Source organism: Orcinus orca, chromosome 11 (genome assembly GCF_937001465.1).
Source record: "Orcinus orca chromosome 11, mOrcOrc1.1, whole genome shotgun sequence".
In the NCBI taxonomy this organism is placed as follows: Eukaryota; Metazoa; Chordata; class Mammalia; order Artiodactyla; family Delphinidae; genus Orcinus; species Orcinus orca.
Window position 1 is genome coordinate 96,638,284 of NC_064569.1, and position 20,185 is coordinate 96,658,468.

Sequence of the window (20,185 nt, forward strand, 5' to 3'; positions counted from 1 at the left end):
ATGACCAGGCTGTAGCCATGACATGAGCTGCTCCATCTTACACAATTCAGGGAACTGGCCTCAAGGAAATGAGAACAGACCGACCTTGGAACTGAAGATTAACTGTATTTAAAATAATCAAGATGACCCTGATCAGACTACCATACGACCAATTTTAAGATGATTTTCAGAGCTAACTGTGCTGTTCTGCATGTAGCCTCCTTACACCCCTGCCTATGCACCCCTGAAATTCCCCTTTAAAAACTCTTGCCCCTCGGGACTTCCCTGGTGGCACAGTGGTTAAGACTCCGCACTCCCAATGCAGGGGGCCCAGGTTGGATCTCTGATCAGGGAACTAGATCCCACATGAATGCCGCAACTAAGAGTTTGCATGCCACAACTAAGAAGCCCGCCTGCCGCAACTAAGACCCAGCACAACCAAATAAATAAAACTATTTAAAAAACAAAACGAAACAAAAAAACTCTTGCCCCTTGATCAACAAAGGGTAGTTAGTTCTTTGGGACATGACTTCACCTTCTCCCCAGTATTCCAAGTTTCTTCAATAAAGCTTTCTTTCCTTTTACGCAACACTTGTCTCTAAGTATTGGATTCTTTCTTTCTTCTTTTTTTTGTGGGGGGGCTGTGCCCGTGTGCCTTGTGGGATCTTAGTTCCCCAACCAGGGATCAAACACATGCCCCCTGCACTGGAAGCTCAGATTCTTAACCACTGGACCACCAGGGAAGTCCCATCAGTATTGGATTCTTGAGCAACGAGAAGCCAAACCTGAATTTGGTAACACCAATACCATACATAAAAATCAACTCCCAGTGTATTGAGAATCAAGCAATGAGAAAAGCGAACAAAACTTCTAGAAGAAAACAAGGGTATATCTTTATTGGGTTATGCAAAGCCTTCTTGAAGAGGACACAAAAAGCGCTAACCATAAATGAAATGATTGATAAATTAGGCTACACTAAACTTAAGAATTTCTGTTCATTAAGAGAGAGAAAAAGGTAACAGACAGAGTGGGAAAAGATATTTGCAACACAGAACTTCCCTGGTGGCACAGTGGTTAAGAATCCGCCTGCCAGTGCAGGGGACACAGGTTTGATCCCTGGTCCAGGAAGATCTCACATGCTGCAGAGCAACTAAGCCTGTGAGCCACAACTACTGAGCCCGTGTGCCAAACTACTGAAGCTCACACAACTAAAGCCAGTTCTCCGCAACAAGAGAAGCCACTGCAATGAGAAGCCCGCGCACCGCAACAAAGACTAGCGCTACCCTGCTCGCTGCAACTAGAGAAAGCCCACATGCAGCAAAAAAGACCCAGCACAGCCAAAAATAAATAAATAAATTAAGAAAAAAGATATTTGCAATATAAATTTATGAAAAAGGTCTGTATCTAGAATATATAGGAAACTCCTACAAATCAATATGATAAAGATCAAAACAGGAGCGAATGACTTCACAGAAGAGGATCTGGAAAAGGTCAGTAATAAAAGCGTGGATGTGCAGATGTGTTAGTCATCAAGGAATGAGGTTAAAGGTGTGTTGCGATATCATAGCACTGTTCACCTGCCAGCAGGTTTCGAGTGAAAAGACAGATGCCACTCGCTGCCGGCGAGACTGTGGAGGGGGAGGAACTGGGACACCCACGCTGCTGGTGAGCGTGCCGATGGTTACAGCCTCTTTGGAAAACATTTTGGCAATATCTTCCGAAGACACACACCCTATGACCTAGCAGTTCCACCCCTAGGTACATACGACAGAAAGTGCACAGATGTTCCCCCCCCAATCTCATACCTGAACGTTCATAGCAGCTTCATTCATAATAACCCCCAACCAGAAACAACTCAGAAGTCTCAACAAGAAAACGGAAACACACCCGTGGTGTATTCACAAAATGGAAAAGTAGCGCTGAAAATGAGCAAATCACAACAACTGCGTGGACAAAGCCACCAATACAATGTTGAGTGAGAAAATGCAGACCCGCAAAAAGGAACAGAGCAAGCAGTGCTGACTGCGGTTTGAGAAGACCTCACGATGGGAGACAGTGACTGGGAAGGGGCCCAAGGAGACTTTCTGGTGCTGGTTTTATGGGGGCATCACTTGTGAAAATCCGGTCTGCTGTGTGTATCTTTGTAGTCATGGAATGCTTAATTCGAGAACTTACTTTAAAAAAGAAACCGTAATAATTTAAAAACCAACTCCAGATCTTGTCCCCAGGAGAAAGCTGACGGGTTGACAGCTTTTCCTAAATGCATTTTTCCCCAGATTTATGATGCATATCAAGCCTTAGATCATGGTGGTTCCCGATTCTTCATTGCTACTAAACTGGAAAATTCGATAGGCCATCGGGGTTGACTGGAACCTGCGATGGTCAGTCTTATGTCAATGTGGCTGGGCTATAGCCCAGCTATTCGATCAAACACTAATCCAGGACTTCCCTGGTGGTGCAGTGGTTAAGAATCTGCCTGCCAATGCAGGGGACACGGGTTCGAGCCCTGGTCCGGGAAGATCCCACATGCCGCGAAGCAACTAAGCCCTCGCGCCACAACTACTGAAGCCCGCACGCCTAGAGCCCGTGCTCCGCAACAAGAGAAGCCACTGCAATGAGAAGCCTCCACAGCTCAACGAAGAGTAGCCTCCGCTCGCCACAACCAGAGAAAGCCTGCACGCATAACCAAGACCCAACACAGCCAAAAATAAATAAATAAAATAAATTTATTAAAAAAAAAAAAAAGATGCTATAGAAACCTTGGTCCTAACCACGGGTGCTCCCATGTGTATGTGCGATACACGTGTTAACACACTTGTGTTTGCTTTTCTCTTGTTAATCTGCCTTTAGTCAGTCTAATTCTACAGCCAGAGAACCTAGGAGGGTAGAAGGAAAAAGAATTTTTCCGCCCCTATACTTACTACACTGAAGCCAGGTCGGGCCTCTCTCAGCCTCCCCTCCAAAGCCTGAGGAACTCGGGGAGGGGCAGGACAGAGGCCTGAACAGGGACAGAAGGGGCACAGGGAGCCTGCTGGGTGCTGGGTGCTGGTCACTCGGGTGTGTGCTGAGAGCACACGGCGGGTGCTTCAGTGAAGGAAGGACTGAGACCACTTCAGTGAGGCCGCCCCGCAGAGGGGGACCCCAGGCTGGCACCCCCCCCATACCCGCATTTACCCATGTGACCTGAGCACATCCTGGGCACACTCCATGCCTCCGTGCTTTCTCCGTGAAGAAAGGCAGGGATGCCTTACCTACCTTCGGGGGCCTCACCCAAGGGCCCAAGCCGCAGGCCTACTGTGTGCAGGGGGGCCCCACTAGGCGCCTCATGCACTTGCTGTGGTTCCTCCCACCGCGAGGTGGTGGGCCCTGCTCTCCTCCCCATTTGGACGATGAAGCGGTGAAACTGTCATCGCCCCTCGTAGCCTGTTAACCTCCTGAACGAGCTCTTAACCACCACCCGTGAGGGTTATTCCCAGCAGAGGCTGCCGCTGGGGAAAGGCCCGGAGGAGAGACAGAGCCTGGCTGCCCCTGGGCCCGCGGGGGGCCGACAGGGGGGCGACCCGAGGGGTCTGTGGACCACTCTGAGGGAGCTGGCGGGGGGCGCGAGCTGGGGGGACAGCAGGGCCTCTGTGTGTAAGCGAGCAGCTGGAGGAGGGGCCCCCGGGGCTGCAGGGTCCCCCCGGCCGGGGCCAGCTGGGGCCAGCTCGGGTGGAGGCCGTGGGGTTGGGCACACGTGGGAAGGAGGCTCTGCACTAGCTCTCCGCACGCGGAAGGTGGGAGCGGCGGCAGGGCGGCCAGAGCAGCGGGGCAGGGGCCTGGCAGGTGGCTCTCACCAAGGCCCCGGTGGTCCTTGGAGGACCAGGTGCGGGTGCGTTGGGGAGGCGAGGGGTCGCAGGGGCCGGTGTGAGGGAGGAGGGTTGACTCAAATGCCCGGCAGGGTTCACCTAAACTCAGGCGGGGCCCTGGGTGCCTGAGCCCCACGTGCAGCCCGGGACCGTCTGCGCCGCTGAAAGGGAGGCCAGGGCCCACACCCGTGGCGTGCGGGGCAGACGAGGGCGCAGTGACCCAGCCGACAGGATGGTCAGAGAGTGCAAGAGAGGAACTGGGCGCTCAGAAGACTGAGCTCATGTCTGGTGCAGGGCAGCAGGGTGGGGATGGGGGCAGGAAAAGGGTGACCCAGGCGTGGGGAGTCAGCACCAAATCCTCAGGGCAAAGCTGGGACACGCAGCGGGCAGGGGGCCCCCATGACCCGGCGCCTCAGCCCCGGAGAGGGACCAGCCCAGAGGGTGGCGGCCAGGGGAGGAGCCTGTGTGGTCAGAGATACCCCCGGTGTCTCCGTCCGTCTGTCCATCCATCTGTCCAGGCCGGGCCCATGGCTGGCGCTCCTGCCACTGCACTGTTGTTTTCAGCGAGACAAATGACCTGGGTGGGCAGAATGATAAGAACTACAAATAGAGGAAAATGGACCCGGAATGGAAGGGACGGGAGAGAGCACAGGTGGCTTTGTAAATGGATCACGTGACTCAGTGCAAACAAGGGTGTCTGAGCCACGTAGCCACAGAGAGCACAGCAGTTTTCGGGTCTGGGAGGAAGGTCAGTGACACCACATCCTGAGCGCAGGAGCACCGCTGGGGGAGGGCTGGGGCCTCAGGGTCTGACCCTGGGAGGTCACGGTCACCCTGAGTCCCAGTGGCAGACCCAGACCCTGACGCCGGGCTTCCCGAATCCTCTTATGCCACTGCCGCTGCCCACCGTGTGTCCTGGGCGGTTGTCACCCGTCTGCCCACCTTAGCAACCTGCTTTTAATGGCAGTGGGCCCGCCGGGCTCTTGGGGGTGTGGGCAGGGAAAGCGTTATGAACAAACCAAAACGAGTGGTGGTGAGAGAGATGGCCGGAAAATGGGCCTAAAAGAGGGATTGCGGCACAGGGTTAGTGGTGCCGGGTTAAGTCTGTCCAGGGTTCGAGCCCCAGTGTCCTGCCTGAGGCCCGGCCCAGCTCCTGCTGCAGCATCTCCTGTCAAGCTAGCACAACACCCTCTGCAGGGCGGGGCTGGGAAGACGGAATCCCTTCCCTCGAAATGTGTTCCAGCCACGGTTCTAGGCACTGGCAGAACCCGTGAACCAGATGGACCAACAACCCTGTCCTCAGGGCGCTTGTGTTCTACCAGTGCTGGGAAGACACAAGCAATAAACAGGACGAGGGAGGGAACTACGGGAAAAGGCGAAAGGAGAGCAGGACTTGGGGCATCAGAAGTGTCTGGGGGAGGGCTGCAATCTCTAGAAGGGGGATCGGGGTCACTGAGAAGGAAGAAGACCTGAGGATGGGGCCTTAGGTGGGAGGAGGGGCACGCTGGCCAGCACCCAGGAGGCCGGCCCAGGTCCGAGAGGGGCCCGGCACAGTGGAGGCCTGGGGGAGGCGCTGACAGCTGGAAGGGGCCAGCGAGCAGACCCCGGGTTCCCGAGGTGGCGTGGCACGATTTGGGGGAGAGTCACATTGGAGCCAGGTGTTCAGGCTGAGCGTCCAGAGGCGAGAAGGACACAGGTGTCCTGAAGCCTCAAACTGCCTGAGAGCAAGTGGGAGGGGGGAGTCTGGCCGGAGTCCTGGCGTCCGTCTGAGGCCTTCGGGTAGGCTCTGCTCGGGCCCCCAGCACCACCCAGGCCCCTCAGGCTCCCCACTCCCTTGGGAGCCCCATGGTCTCACTGTTGTGCTCAAGCTCACTGGGAAAGCCCCCTCCAGGCAGCACCTACATTCCCAACAGCTCTTTAAGGTGATCAGAAAATGCTGCATTTTCACAGAGAGCTTGTTCTGGTAAAACATCCCGTTCCCCTTCCCCTGTCTCTCCCTTTGCTTTTCCCAGTTGCACGGAAATTCCTGGCCCTCACTGGCTTTGCTCTCAAGAACAAAAGCATAATAAATATCTTTTTCAAAGCACCACTGCTTAACCCTACAGCCCAGTCTCGGCCAGTTTCCTTCAGGTCCTTGGACTGTCATATCACCATTTACTTTCTTTTTTTAAAAATTATAATTTACTTTGGGTCTTTGTTGCTGCGCGCGGGCTTTCTCTAGTTGTGGCGAGCGGGGGCTACTCTTCGTTGTGGTGCACGGGCTTCTCATTGTGGTGGCTTCTCTTGTTGTGGAGCATGGGCTCCAGGCAGCCGGGCTTCAGTAGTTGCGGCACGCAGACTCAGTAGTTGTGGCTCGCGGGCTCCAGAGTGCAGGCTCCGTAGTTGTGGCGCACAGGCTTAGTTGCTCCGCGGCATGTGGGGTCTCCCCAGACCAGGGCTTGAACCCGTGTCCCCTGTATTGGCAGGCGGATTCTTAACCGCTGCGCCACCAGGGAAGCCCACCATTTTCTTTTTTAATCAATAGATCCCAAATGTGATTTGTTAGAACAATTATTAACTAACATCTTTACTATTTGAAGAACTCATGCAAATTGATTACGAAACAAAACACCATGGGGCGGGTAGTGCTGTGAGGTGGGGCGAGCCCACCCAGATGGGGCTCCTGCCAGCCCCGGCCCTGCGGTCCAGAGGCCCTTCGTGTGAGGAAGTTCAATGATGGAGAAAAGCAAGGCCACATTCAGAGTCAGGGGTAGGACCTTTCACTGAGTCTCACTCGCTCCCTCCGTAAAATGGGAACATAACCTGCTCAGAGGTTTTCCTGCAGGTGGACCGAGCCCAGGCCCCAGCCTGGAGCAGGGCTAACTCAGTGTGGGAGCGTCTCATGGACACTGTTATGGACGGAACTGTGTCCCCCTAAAGTTCAACATGACTGCATTTGGAGATGGGGCCTTTACGGAGATAATTAAGGTTAAAGGGGCCCAGATCCCACAGGACTGTGCCCTTATAATAAGGGGAAGAGACAACAGAGGGACCTCTGGCTCTCTCCGAGGAAAGGCCGGATGAGACACAGAAGAGAAGGCAGCTGTCTGCAAGCCCGGGAAAGAGTCCCTTCCAAAGCCACCCTGAGCCTGCACTTCTCGCCTCCAGGACTGTGAGAAAGTACATTCCACCGTGTTTAGGCTGCCTGGGCTGTGGCACCTTGTTAGAGCAGCGTTTTGGGCTTGAAAGATGCCACTCTGCGAGGGAGTGGCGAGGGAGCTGTGCCCCAGAGGTCAGCGGAGGTGACCTCACTTCCAACAAGGGCTCCCGCCCTGCTCCGGCGCTACGGACAACACCTCAGTTCAGGACAGCTGCACCTCAGGCCTCACACACACACTAAAAACAGATCCATCTGGAATTACGAGCTAATCAAGTGCGCACCAATGTTACACCACGAGCCCTGATTTATGATTCATCAGGAAAGCTTTCGTTAAAAAAAAAAAGTAGGCAACACGATCTGCCACAACTGTTTATTATATTTAGAAGTCTACAAATTTGAGCTTTTAAGAAAAATTCACAAAATATTCAGTTGAAACCACATTTCTGGTTCATCAAATTTCAAATATATTTTAATGTGCTGAACAATATATTCTAATGCTGTCTAAAACACAGCCAAATTATTTTTCTTTTATTCATTTGTACACATTCTGTAATATTTTGAAAACCAAGATTAAGATAAAAAATGTTAAGAAAACTACCCAATTACAATGATTATTTTCCCATGTACTGGAATATTTTCTGTGGGTGTGTCTTCTTACCTTATTCATTTTTACTTCTGTACACTCTATCGATTTATAAATGCACTTAGGGAGTTCTCATCTTACATTTCTCATAAATTCAAACAGCAACGCCTTGTCAAAAGATTAATTTGCTTGGCAGTGCAGAAGCTTAGGCTGTTAAAAGCGCTCACTGAAAATTATTTTTAAATTTCTCGATCATCCAAAATAAACAATTTCAAAGGGACAGATGTCTTTAAACATGATTTTGAAATCACCTTAACATGTGGAAATATAAACGAAGCAATCTCAAATTAGACACCAGCCATTTTTGGTCTTTTGTTTTTATTCTTTGCTCCCTTTTTAATGAAATATATGTCGTGAATTTTGTTTCTCCAGGCCCTCCTCGTATCAGCTGATGCTGGTAACCCTTAGCCCATGAGCCTCACAGCACTGAGACCCTCCCCCCCCCCCCCGCCCCCAAGGAGAGGTGGAGGAGCCCTTGTTTCCAGACCCCCAGCTGTTGGAACCAAAGAGTCCAAGGAAATTAAGCAGGGGTGTGCACGGATATGCCAGAAGGAAGGTGTGTGCAGGAAGTCACGCAAAACAGAAATCGCAGGGAAGCTTCTACTACACCAAAAATAACAATTTCTCAAAAGAAATATTAAAAATCAGGAATGTATGTATACCCTGTGAAAAAGTAGCAAAACAATCCACAAAACTGGCTGGTCTTCACTGCAGTCTGTGATGTGGTCACTGGTTCATTTAAAGAGGAATTTCTCCAGGAAATACATATCGCAACGTCAGTATTAAGAACCATAGCGATCCTACAGAAAGAACCAACACGAAAGTTTACGACTATCAGCGTCACCAAAACGGGTGCCGCAGCGACGGGAACCCGCACCCGAGGAAGTGGGAACCGGGAGCTCCTGGCGCCTGCGCTGCGGCCCCTGGGCTGTGGGAAAGACGGTGAGGGGTGCAGGGCCCCATGGTGAGCCCTCCAGGGGGCAGGTGTGATGGGGGGACAGAGGAACCCTGAAATTCTGGTTCAGCGGAGGGATCTTGCAAGAGCACCTTAACCTCTGTGCCTCTGTTTTTCAATCCATAAACTGGGCATGATCACCTATAAAAAATAGGGATGTCACCTCCGCGGAAGGACTGTGTGGGCTCGGCTGCCCTAAGGGACGTGAAAGAGCTCTGCGAATTCTAACCAAAGGTTGTGTCACCCACAGCAGGAGCCCCAGGGCCGCGGAGCTCTCCACAGTGGGGGCACCTCCCCAACCCGGGAGCCCCCTTTAGCGGCAGCAGAGTCCACGTCGATTAGGTCCTACTCCCTACAGCCATGTTTCACGTTATCAATAGCGTCCTAAAATAACGGGAGGTAAGCAAGAAGGTTCACAAAGTCGCCTTCGTATAATCAGAGCCGGCCTTAAAGCATTATACGTAAGCACGTTCCACTCCTGCCTCATTTAAAAGACTGAAATACAATCTAAATACCCAACTCGGGGAATATTTAAATAAATTACATCTATTTTCACTCAACAGAATGTGGTTTCTGAAGACTTTTTAACTACACGGAAGTGCTCATAACAAAACATCATGAAGGAAAAAGAGGGTGCAAAACCACAGACACAAGATAATCCTTTACAAATTTTAAACAGGTATCTGCACAGAAACCTAGAATCAACATAGAATAAACCAAATATTAACAGAAGTCTGCCCTGGGAGGGGGGGTTATGGGTAATTTTTTATTTTCTTCTTAATATTTCTGTTTCAATAGAGGAAAAGAAAAAAGTAGGTCATGATCATGACAATTCCTGTAACAATTCCTCTAGAGTCATAACTTAGAAAATTTAAACAAATATGAAATTATAATTTCTGGTTTTCATGGTGTCCTGGGTTACACTGTAGCAAACATATAAATCAATAATATAAAATCTGACTTTCCAGCAGTTGAAGAGTGGTCCGAATCTCATTTTCAAAACTATGAACCCACCATCAAACTCAGTTAACGTCATCCCCGTTTCACTAACCTGAATCGAAGTCATGACTCCGTTAGCAAAGACGGAGAGCTTTCCAGCAACGGATCTCACTCCCTGCTTAAACTGGGCCATGTCGGGGGCCGTGGGCAGCATGCTCGTGAGGTTGTAGTTTCCTGCACACAGAGCAGACACTGGCTCGTCACTACCGCAGGGATGGCACAGCCAGTGCCCAGGGACCCGATGGCTTTGGAGAACTCGGCTCCCCTCCCCTCCAGCTGCCCATAAGCAGCAGCTGTGGTTAAGGGAAAAGGAGCCTGCGGTGGGTTTCAGCGCCAGCCCTACCATGAAGCAGCTGCAAGACCCCACGGTGAGAGAAGATGCAGCACTAGGTCTTAAGACCACCACGGGTTCAAATACTGGCACTGCCACTTCCAAGCTGTGTGCCTTTGGAGAGGTTCCTTACCCTCTCTGGGCCCGTTTCCTCCAGGCACTTAACACAAGACCTGACAGAGAAGTACTCAGTAAATGGCAGATGGGCGGACATCTGTGGGTTTTTTGGACTCAGCATCTCTTCCCCCTTTTGGTAAAAGCCCTCCTCCTCTGCGGGAGGTCTCTCCCCCAGCCCCCTAAACCATGCATGGGCACGTGACCCAGACCTAGCCAATCAGAGCCTTCCTGGATTCCCGCATTCTCAAGGGAGGGGGAGCCGTTTGCTTGCTCTGGGGTTAGTGGTGGGGGCGAGGCGACGCTGTAGCTGTCTGTGACTAGGGCTGTCCCCCTCCCACTCCCTCCTCAAGGAGGGAAGGAGGAAGCCTCTGGCAGTGCGGGAGGAGGCTCACCCCAGGAGGAAAGGCAGAGGGGTGGGTGGGGCTGTCTGCCGACTCAGCAGGGCCGGCCGACCCCTCCCCCTCCCCCTCCCCGAGGCCGCTGTCGGCTGGGTTTCTGCTGCTGAAGTTTTGGTTGTCCCAACACAGCAGCATATTGCACGCAGGTGAAGCGCATCGGAGTTGTCACACATAAAGGGGTCCCTAGAGCTGACAGATGGGCTTCTGTGGCGCACTTTTGTCACACAGCTGTGAAAAGGTGCCGGAGGGGCTCAGAGACTTTGTGAGAGAACGCCAACCCTGCAGAGCCTCCAGGGAGCCAGCCCAGCTGCCCCTCGGCTCCGCAGGTCACTCTACACCCGCCTGCCCCTTAAGCAGCAGCAGAAGCCAGGTCCCTTTCCAAGAACCAAATAGGAGGCACGCATTTACCCTCCGGCACGGACGCCACCCCGGAGAGACAGTGTGTCTTTCCCACAGCGCCATCCCGTGCCCAGCACTCGGGGAGGGGCCACAGGTGCGGCTGCTTCTCCTCTCTGCCCCTCGTGACATTTTAGAGTCTTGTAGTAGCCCTTTGCCAATGACAGAGCAACAGCCTAGCCCAGCCCAGTGACGGGACTTGGGTTCAAAGCCCAGCACGGTGGGTGCTACCAGCCGGTAAGATGAATCTGAGAGGAAATGAAGAGCTAGTGTGACATCCTGGGCGCAAAGGGCCAGTCACAGCTGCTCCATGGCGTGGCGAGGTCCGGAGCGGCGAGGGGGCTGTGCCCCAGAGGTCAGCGGACGTGACCTCAGCAGAAGCGCCTCCACTTACAGGCTTCCAACTCGAGAAACGCTGAGAAAGGAGGGAGCACAGCTGAGGCAGGAGGTTTAACGTGGAGGCAAAGCGCTGCGGTGGCTGCTCCACTCGGGCGCACAGACGCCCCTTCTTTTCGCTCAGGTTGACAAGACTCCGGTTTGTGTAACTGAACCTGGTTGGCGACAGCACCGCACAGCTGTGACGTGTGACAAATATGTTCAGCAAATCACCAAACAAAACCGCCCGACGGCCGACTGAAGTCAGTGCTTTGGAGGCCGACAGGCCCAAAGAGGCCAGGCTCCTGGACCCCGGGCCAGAGCCAGGAGGAAAGGAGAGAGTGGCCGAGGTGCCTCCAGGGAGCCTCGAGACCCAGGGACAACAGCAAACGCGCCAGGAGCCCCTACGACCCTGGGCAGTGCGCCCCGAGCCCGGACAGAGGTGTCCGTCCGCAGCGCCCTGGGCTTCCCAGGTGGCCCCGTTCAGACTCAAATGATCAGGACCAGGTTTTGGAAAGAAATGCACCAGAGGGGCAAGCTGGGTTTCCAGCTTCTTCTGTTCCGACACTGCTCTCAACAAAGAACAAAGCCACCTCTGCTCTGTCATCTGGTTCCCTCTGAGCCTGAGTGGCTCCCTCGGAGGCAGTGCCCAGCGATGGCCGTCCCCCGTCCCCCAACCGACCCTGCTCTGGAGTGACGGCAGGGACGGGCACTGTGCCGGCTGTGGATGCTTACATGTGCTCCTCATCTACTCCCTCCCAGACCGTGGAAGGGAGCGGGCTCGGAGCAAAGCCAGGGTTAAAGCACGCCCCCAGGAAGTACCAGGAGGCATTTCTAATTTGGAGAAATCTTCCCCTTAACCCTGAAGAAATTATAAAGGTGATCTACCCAGTGGCACTGATATTTCACGGATGGGGAAACATTTAAGATAAGGAACACAGAATACTCTCTTAAAACCAGCTTTTGCTCTTTGCTGAAATGCACTCTAAATAAAAAGTAAATATTTAATGATCAGTGTTCAATGCGCTTGCATTTAGAGCAGTTATTAAAGGCATCTGATGAGAGATGCAGAATGAGGGTAATCGTGGTCTGAACCATCTGGGTTTGGGATGGAGGAGGGAGGGGGAGGGAGGGCAGGTGCTGCAAGCAGGACCACTGGCCGCTGGGGAGGGGCTGAGGGTCCCTGGGCAGCCTCGCACCCCAGGATGGTCCTATCAGGGCTGCGAGTCCCCAGGACAGGAGCTTGTCTGGGACCCACAGAGGGCCAAAAAAAAAATCAATGGACCTTTGTTCTCTGAAAGGGGACAGGAAGGTAAACGTCATCGCTGGCTGCAGCCTTCCTTCAACAATTGGAAATGCTGCTCATTTGATCTCTGAAAGGTTGTTTTTTTGTTTTTTTTTTTTGCGGTACGCGGGCCTCTCACTGCTGTGGCCTCTCCCGTTGCTCCGGACGCACAGGCTCAGCGACCATGGCTCACGGGCCCAGCCGCTCCGCGGCATGTGGGATCTTCCCGGACCAGGGCGCGAACCCGTGTCCCCTGCATCGGCAGGCGGACTCTCAACCACTGCGCCACCAGGGAAGCCCTGAAAGGTTTTTTTAAACAAACAATAATGTTTCAGAGTGAAACTTCCAGTAACTTGAATTACAAAAACCAACACGGCCAGGGGTGAGATTCAACCTGTTAGGTTCTCTGGACTGCCCTGCCCCTGTGCCAGGGCGCCCATGAGGTAGCCCAGCACTGACCCACGGGGGGCAGAGGCGGGACCCTGGGAGGCCTCCACAGGAGCCGAGCACCCCTCTGCCAGGGGCGGCCGCACAAGGAAATGCCCTGACAAGAGGCCAGGACACCGAAAGTTCGCATATGAGAACACAAGTCCGTGAGCCACACCTGCCCCAACCCAGGCCCAGTGCAGGAAACGCCCCGTCAGAAAGCAGCTGCTCCTGCTGGAGGCCAGAGGGCGGCCTAGGACGCTCCCTGCCCAGGGGCCGCGCACCGCACCGGGCCTGTGTCCCGCAGGTCTCTGGTCCACCCATCTGGCTAGAACCCTCCCTCTCACTGCAGCACAGCAGCCGGGCAGCGCCCGCTTCACCCCGGGGGCCACGGTGGCTCTTGAAACGCCCCCAAACCCCAACACGGAAGGCCCCAGGCATTCGGGTCTCCCCCATGACCTTCTCTGTTGGGGCTGTTTCTCTCTGGGCTCAGAAAACAGTTGTTCTCTGTGGCTGCAAGGCCCAGCGGCCGCCCGCGTGGGGTCCCTCCATGCCCACGCCCAGCTCCTCCAGGACTGGAGACGAGGGGTGCAGGCGGTCCCGGGCCTTGAAGGCCTTGGAGATCCCCCCCCGCTTGGGTGCTCCTGCTGATGAGTGGGCTCCTGAAATGACCTCAGAGGACCCTGCTCCTTGAATGTCAGCCATGACATAAGGGGGACACGTGGCCCTCCCCTTACCCCCGAGGCCTGACTTGGGGCTGACTGGGACTGGAACACGGCTTTCCTATGGCTCAGGGTCAGAGGGACAAGCAGAGAGGCGCTTGGTTCTGGACGCCCGTGACGGGCCTGTGTGCTGAGGCTTACTCCCTGGGCGGGGGGCCAGACATCTCCTCATCGGGGTCTGGACCCTCCTCTCCACCTGCCTGGTTCCAAAGCCCCATTCTGTCTCCCCTGGGAGGTGGAGGCTGGTGGACTCACCTGTTCTATCTGCTCTGACTACCCCTGGGTTCTGGGAGGGGCCTGGGAGGGCCTGCCATGTGCCAGACCCCGAGGTGACACTTTACATAAAGGACCTCATTTCAGCCTCAGTACAAACTGGTGAGGTAGGTATGGATATCACCCACCCATTTTACAGAGGAGGAGACCGAGGCTAAAGGTGACCTGAAATCCCCCAGGTCTCACAGTTAGGGAGTGGGTCCCGTCACATGGGAGCCCAGGGCTGTCCCCTCCAAGGCTGTGACACCACACGAGCCAGACACCAGGATCACACCATGCTAGGCACCCCACCGCCCGTGACGATGGTTCAGGGAGACGACATGCCGGGTAACTTTGGGGACGTCGCTTAAATTCCATGACTTGGTCTCTTCACATGCAAAGCCTGGAATAATAACTTCTGCTCTGCCTGACTTACAGAGGCCATAGGAGCATCAATAATGGCCGCTAACAATCCTGGTAAAGTACAAAGCCCTGTTCAGAGGAAATGTATTCATGCCGCAGACGCGGTGGAGACCAGCCTCATTACCTGCCGTCTGCTTCCTCTGCTCATCAAACAGGTCAGCAGAACTGATGGAGGAACTTGCCGAAAGCCTCTCCAGCCGAGCCCTGGTTTCAAACTAGACAAGACCAGGAGGAAAGAAACATTAGGCTCCAAACACCATGAGCAATTCTGCAGAAAGAATCACCGAGGAGCTATCACGGCTGGGCTGGGGGCCGGCATGACACTCACGTCCTGCGGGTCACAAGCAGACAGGTGAACGCACAACGCCACGGCCAACAACGGTCAGTGGAGGGGAACCCAGAGGGAGAGTGACAGTGACAGCTCTGTCATGTGCTGCTCTCACCCAGCTGCCAGGAAAGGCCGCTCCAAGAAGCTCTCTCCCAATAGCCTTAGGTGATTTCCTAACTGAACTTGAATGTTGTCAACTTTAAAACAAGGCAGATTTTAGTGGGTGGAGAATAGCCAAGTGGCAACTCTAAATACACTCAAAATGCTAGTGGAGGGCTTCCCTGGTGGCGCAGTGGTTGGGAGTCCGCCTGCCGATACAGGGGACACGGGTTCATGTCCGGGTCCGGGAGGATCCCACGTGCCGCGGAGCGGCTGGGCCCGTGAGCCATGGCCGCTGGGCCTGCGTGTCCGGAGCCTGTGCTCCGCGACGGGAGAGGCCACAGCAGTGAGAGGCCCGCGTACCGCAAAAAAAAAAAAAAAAAAAAAAAAAGCTAGTGGAATTTCTACTGCTACAAAATAAAATCGGTACTTTAGGAAATAATTATTCTCTGTATCGTGCAGGAAGCCTAGTAATAACACGTATCTCTAAGAGTTTTGCGTAAGCACATTAGTGCTTCACAATTAAAAGGAAACCTTTAAGCTCCCCATTTCCATTTGAGTCTTACTGCTTAGCCAGACTCCACTAAGATAAGCTCATTAACATTTCTGAGAAAAGAGGCAATAATCTCTTTTCTGAAAATAAATATACCTACCCTCGAGAATCTATCTGTATACTTCATTTAACTATGGTTAAAAAATTGCTAAGTAAATTACAGGTGTATCAAAAATCTCCTGAAATTTACTCAAAAGGTATCGAATGGATGGCTATTCAAAACACTGAGAAAGGAATGAGAGAAAGATGAGACACTGTCCCTGCCTTCCCATCACTCCTCTAGCTGGAGCGGCAAAGTGGGGCGATTAGTCAGAAAGACCTGGGCTCGAGTCCTGCTCCAGCACTCTGGGGACAGGGGTCCCTTGCAGCCTGACTCCATCTCACTCAGCATCCAGCACCTCCTCCCACACCTCCCGTGGCCCTGCTGGCTTCCTGCTCTGTGGGGACCACACAGAAACTCCCTGGGCACTTACGTCAGCTTTGGCTTGTCTTCCAAAGTACATATCTGAGGAAATGGCTTTGACGTTGCCAAACTTCTTCTGGGCCTCATCTGTATTTTCAACTGGCTCATAGTCTGGCTTGCGGCGAGCAGTAGGTCTACAGTTAGCAACAGCCAAAACAGGAATGACGTCAGTTAGATGATGAAATAGGAGTTTTCTCCCATTACCCCTTAGAGAACACTGGTTTTGACAATCACCCACAGATGAGAATGCCTTTGTGGGAGTCCAGGAGTCCGGCAGAGAGGGTCCAGCACACTGCTGGCGCAAAAAATCCAAGACTGGATGCATTAAAGAGGGTAAGACGAATAGTTTCACTGGGCCCATGTCACTCCTCCTCCAAGGCAGCACAGCTCAGTGCCAAGAGAGACCCACGGGGCCTGCAATTTCTCCCACGGGGGAAGGTGAGAGGGTGGTGAGCGGGTGCCTGGTCTCCCCAGCTGTGTGGGACATTGCCAAGGGTGGCTCTTTCTTTCTCATCCCACCCAGGATACTGAGGTGACCGACACAGCTTAGGGGCTGGGGGAGGCTGGAAGCAGAGCAGCCAGGGCTCAGAACTCATCAAAGCTGTGTGGATTCCACTAACCACTTCCCGAACTCCATGAGGAGGCCTGCTCACAAACCACTGGATACACTTTGCCTGGGGAGCCCCCAACTGGCCCTCCAACGCTCTGCATGCCTCACCCGTGCACCTTTGGCCCCCCAGCCGGCTCCCTGCACATGCCCCTGCGGATGGTGAGGGCAAGCCTTTGCAGACAGAAAGTGAGCATGTGCAAAATTCAGCCCAACTCTGGGATTCGCAGAGGGCACAGCAACCCGAGCATTTCAGGGCACCACCCTGGGGAGAGCAAGCAGGAGGCTCTCAGCACCTGGCCCTGCTCTGTGGGACTGAGAAAAGACATACCATCCTGAGACGTCACCCCCCAAGAGGAATAAGAAGTGTGGAGTGAGTGCATCCACAGAAAAGGTCTGAGTAAGCCTCCGCATCTCCAGCAGGGCTGACTACTGAAGGCACTGCTCACCCAAAGCCAGGCACTGAAGACTGGAGGAGGTGATTGCTCCTTCAAATGCAAAGACAGCGACACAAGACTCCAAGGGACATGAGAAACCAAGGGAACATGATACCACCGAGGGGGCAATAATCTTCCAGTAACTGATCCCAAAGAATTGCCTGGCAAAGAATTCAGAATAATTGTTCTAAGGAAGCTCATCAACCTACAAGAACACAGACACCTCAATAAAATCAGGGAAATAATACACAGATAAGATGAGAAGTTCAACACAGAGACAGAAATCATAACCGCTTCCCATCGCTCGCATTACCGTCTGAGCTCCGCCTCCTGTCAGATCAGCGGCGGCATTAGATTCGCATAGGAGCATGAACCCAGTAGGTTCGAACCAGAACTGCACGTGGGAGGGATCTAGGTTGTGCGTTCCTTATGAGAATCTAATTCCTGATGATCTGAGGTAGAGCTGAGGTGGTGATGCTAGCGCTGGGGAGCGGCTGCAAATACACATTATCATTAGCAGGGAGGTCTGACTGCACAGAAACCATAATAAGTCAATTGCTTGCAGACTCATATCAAAACCCTGTCAGTGGGGACTTCCCTGGTGGCAACAGTGGTTGAGGGCCCGCCTGCCAGGGCAGGGGACACTGGTTTGAGCCCTGGTCTGGGAGGATCCCGTGTGCCGTGGAGCATCTGGGCCCGTGCGCCACAACTGCTGAGGCTGCACTCTGGAGCCCACGGGTCACAGCTACTGAGGCCCATGTACCTGGAGCCCATACTCTGCAACAAGAGAAGCCGCTGCGTTGAGAGGCCCGTGCACTGCAGTGAAGAGTGGCCCTGCTCACCACAATTGGAAGAGGGCTGGCACGTGGCAGTGAAGACCAAACGCAGCCAAAAATAAAAAATAAATAAGTAAATAGGTAAAATAAATAAATTTGAAAAACAAAACAAAACAAAACCTGTCAGTGAGTGGCAAGTGAAAACAAGCTCAGGGCTCCCGTTGATTCTACATTATGGTGAGTTGTATAATTATTTCATTATATATTATAATGTAATAATAATAGGAATAAAGTACACAATAAAGGTAATGCGCTTGAATCATCCTGAAACCACCCCCCACCCCCGAATCCCGGGCCGTGGAAAAATTGTCTTCCACGAAACTGGTCCCTGGAGCCAAAAAGGTTGCAGACCACTGAAGCAGAAGAAAGAATCTGTGAACTTGAAGACAACTCATTTGAAATTATCCAGTCAGAAGAGAACAAAGAAAAAAAGAAAAAGAGCAAAGAAGCCTATGTGAATTATGGGACACCATCAAGAACACAATTCATGCATTGTGGGAGTCCCAGGAGAAGAGAGGAAGAAAGGGGCGGAAAGCTTATTTAAAGAAATAATCTCTAAAAACTTCCTAAATCTGGACAGAGATGCGGACATCCAGATACATGGAGCTCATAGGTCCCCAAACAGATTCAACCCAAAGAAATCTTCACCAAGAAATATATAATAAAACTGTCAAAAATCAAAGACAAAGAGAGAATTTTGATAGCAGCAAGAGAAAGAAACTCATTCTATAAAATGGAAGCCCTGTAAGGCTATAAGCAGATTTCTCTGCAGAAATCCTGAAGGCCAGAATATAGTGGGATGATATATTCAAAGTGCTGGAAAAACAAACACAAACACAACTGCCAGCCACCAGACTTGTCCTACAAGAAATGCTAGAAGGAGCTCTTCAAGCTAAAATGAAAGGATGCTCATCAGTAACATGAAAACATAGGAAAGTATAAAACTCGCCGGTGAAGGTAAGCATATAGCCAAATTCAGAACACTCTAATACTGTCATAGTGGTGTATAAATCACTTAACTCTAGTATAAAGGTTAAAAGACAAAAGCGGTAAAAACAACGATAGCTACAGTAATTTATTAGTGGATACACAATATAAAAAGATGTAAATTATGACATAAAAAACATAAAATGTAGGGAAGGAGAGTAAAAGAGTAGAGATTTTGTATGCAATCTAAGTTAAATTGTTATTAGCTTAAAATAGACTGCTATAACTGTAAGATGTTTTATGTAAGCCTCATGGTAATCACAAAGCAAAAACCTATAGTAGAAACACAAAAGAAAAAGAGAAAGGAATCAAAACATACCACTATGGAAAATCATCAAATCACAAAGGAAGACAGCAAGGGAGGAAGCAACAAATAGAAGAGCTACAGAAACAGCCAAGAAACAGTTAATGAGATATGGCAATAGTACATCCTTAACTATCAACAATTTTTTTTTTTTTTTTTTGCTGTACGCGGGCCTCTCACTGTTGTGGCCTCTCCCGTTGCGGAGCACAGGCTCCGGATGCACAGGCTCAGTGGCCATGGCTCATGGGCCCAGCCGCTCCGCGGCATGTGGGATCTTCCCGGACCGGGGCACAAACCTGTGTCCCCTGCATCGGCAGGCAGACTCTCAACCACTGCACCACCAGGGAAGCCCTCAACAATTATTTTAAATGCAAACAAATTAAATTCTCCAATCAAAAGACACAGAGTGTCTGAATGGATTAAAAAAAAACAAAAACAAAAACAAGATACAACTATATACTGCCTGTAGGAGACTCACTTCAGCTTTAGAGACACACATAGGCTGAAAGTAAGAGATGGAAAAAGCTATTCCACGCAAATGGAAACCAAAAGAGAGCAGGGAGAGCCATACTCATATCAGACAAAACCGACTTTAAGTCACAAACTGTAACAAGAGACAAAGGTCTTTATAGAATGATTAAAGGGTCAATTCATCAAGAGGATATAACAACGGCAAATATTTATGCACCCAACACAGGAACACCTAAAATATAATAAGCAAATATTAACAGATCTGAAGGGAGAAATAGACAGTACTGCAATAATAATAGAGGACTTTAATATCCCACTTTCAACGATGGACAGATCATCCAGACAGAAAATCAATAAGGAAAACTGGACTTGAACCAAATGGAACAAAAGACGTATTGAGGACGTTCCATCCTATAGCAGCGGAACACACATTCTCAAGCACACACAGAACATTCTCCAGGATGAATCACAGGCTAAGTCACACACAAATCTGAATGATATTTAGGTCTTAAGAAATTTAAGAAGGTTGAAATCACGTTAAGTATCTTTTCCAACCACCGGAGTATGAAAGTAGAAATCAATAACAGGAGGAAAAGTGAAAACTCCACAAATAGGTGGAAATTAAACAGCACACGCCTGAGCAACCAACGGGTCCAGGAAGAAACCAAAAGGGGAATTAAAGGATATCTGAAAACACAATCTTCAACAAAGGAGCCAAGAATATACAATGGAGAAAAGACAGTCTCTTCAACAAGTGGTGTTGGGAAAGCTGGATGCTGTAAATCAATGGAGTAGAACATTCCCTCACACCATAC

At 51.6% G+C, this 20,185-nt stretch overlaps 1 protein-coding gene across 3 annotated transcripts in view; it reads right to left on the reverse strand.

The window, feature by feature from the left end:
- Positions 1-7,319: 7,319 nt before the first annotated feature.
- Positions 7,320-20,185, reverse strand: part of ARFGAP3 (ADP ribosylation factor GTPase activating protein 3) — a 54,490-nt gene continuing 41,624 nt past the window's right edge. For all 3 annotated transcript variants that reach the window (XM_033405195.2, XM_033405194.2, XM_012536589.3), the window contains 4 exons: positions 15,739-15,862; positions 14,410-14,500; positions 9,613-9,734; positions 7,320-8,406 (listed from right to left, as the gene is read on the reverse strand). In XM_033405195.2, coding sequence (XP_033261086.2) covers positions 8,389-8,406; positions 9,613-9,734; positions 14,410-14,500; positions 15,739-15,862 — 355 coding nt within the window. In that variant the 3' untranslated portion in view covers positions 7,320-8,388. The remainder of the gene's footprint in view (positions 8,407-9,612; positions 9,735-14,409; positions 14,501-15,738; positions 15,863-20,185) is intronic.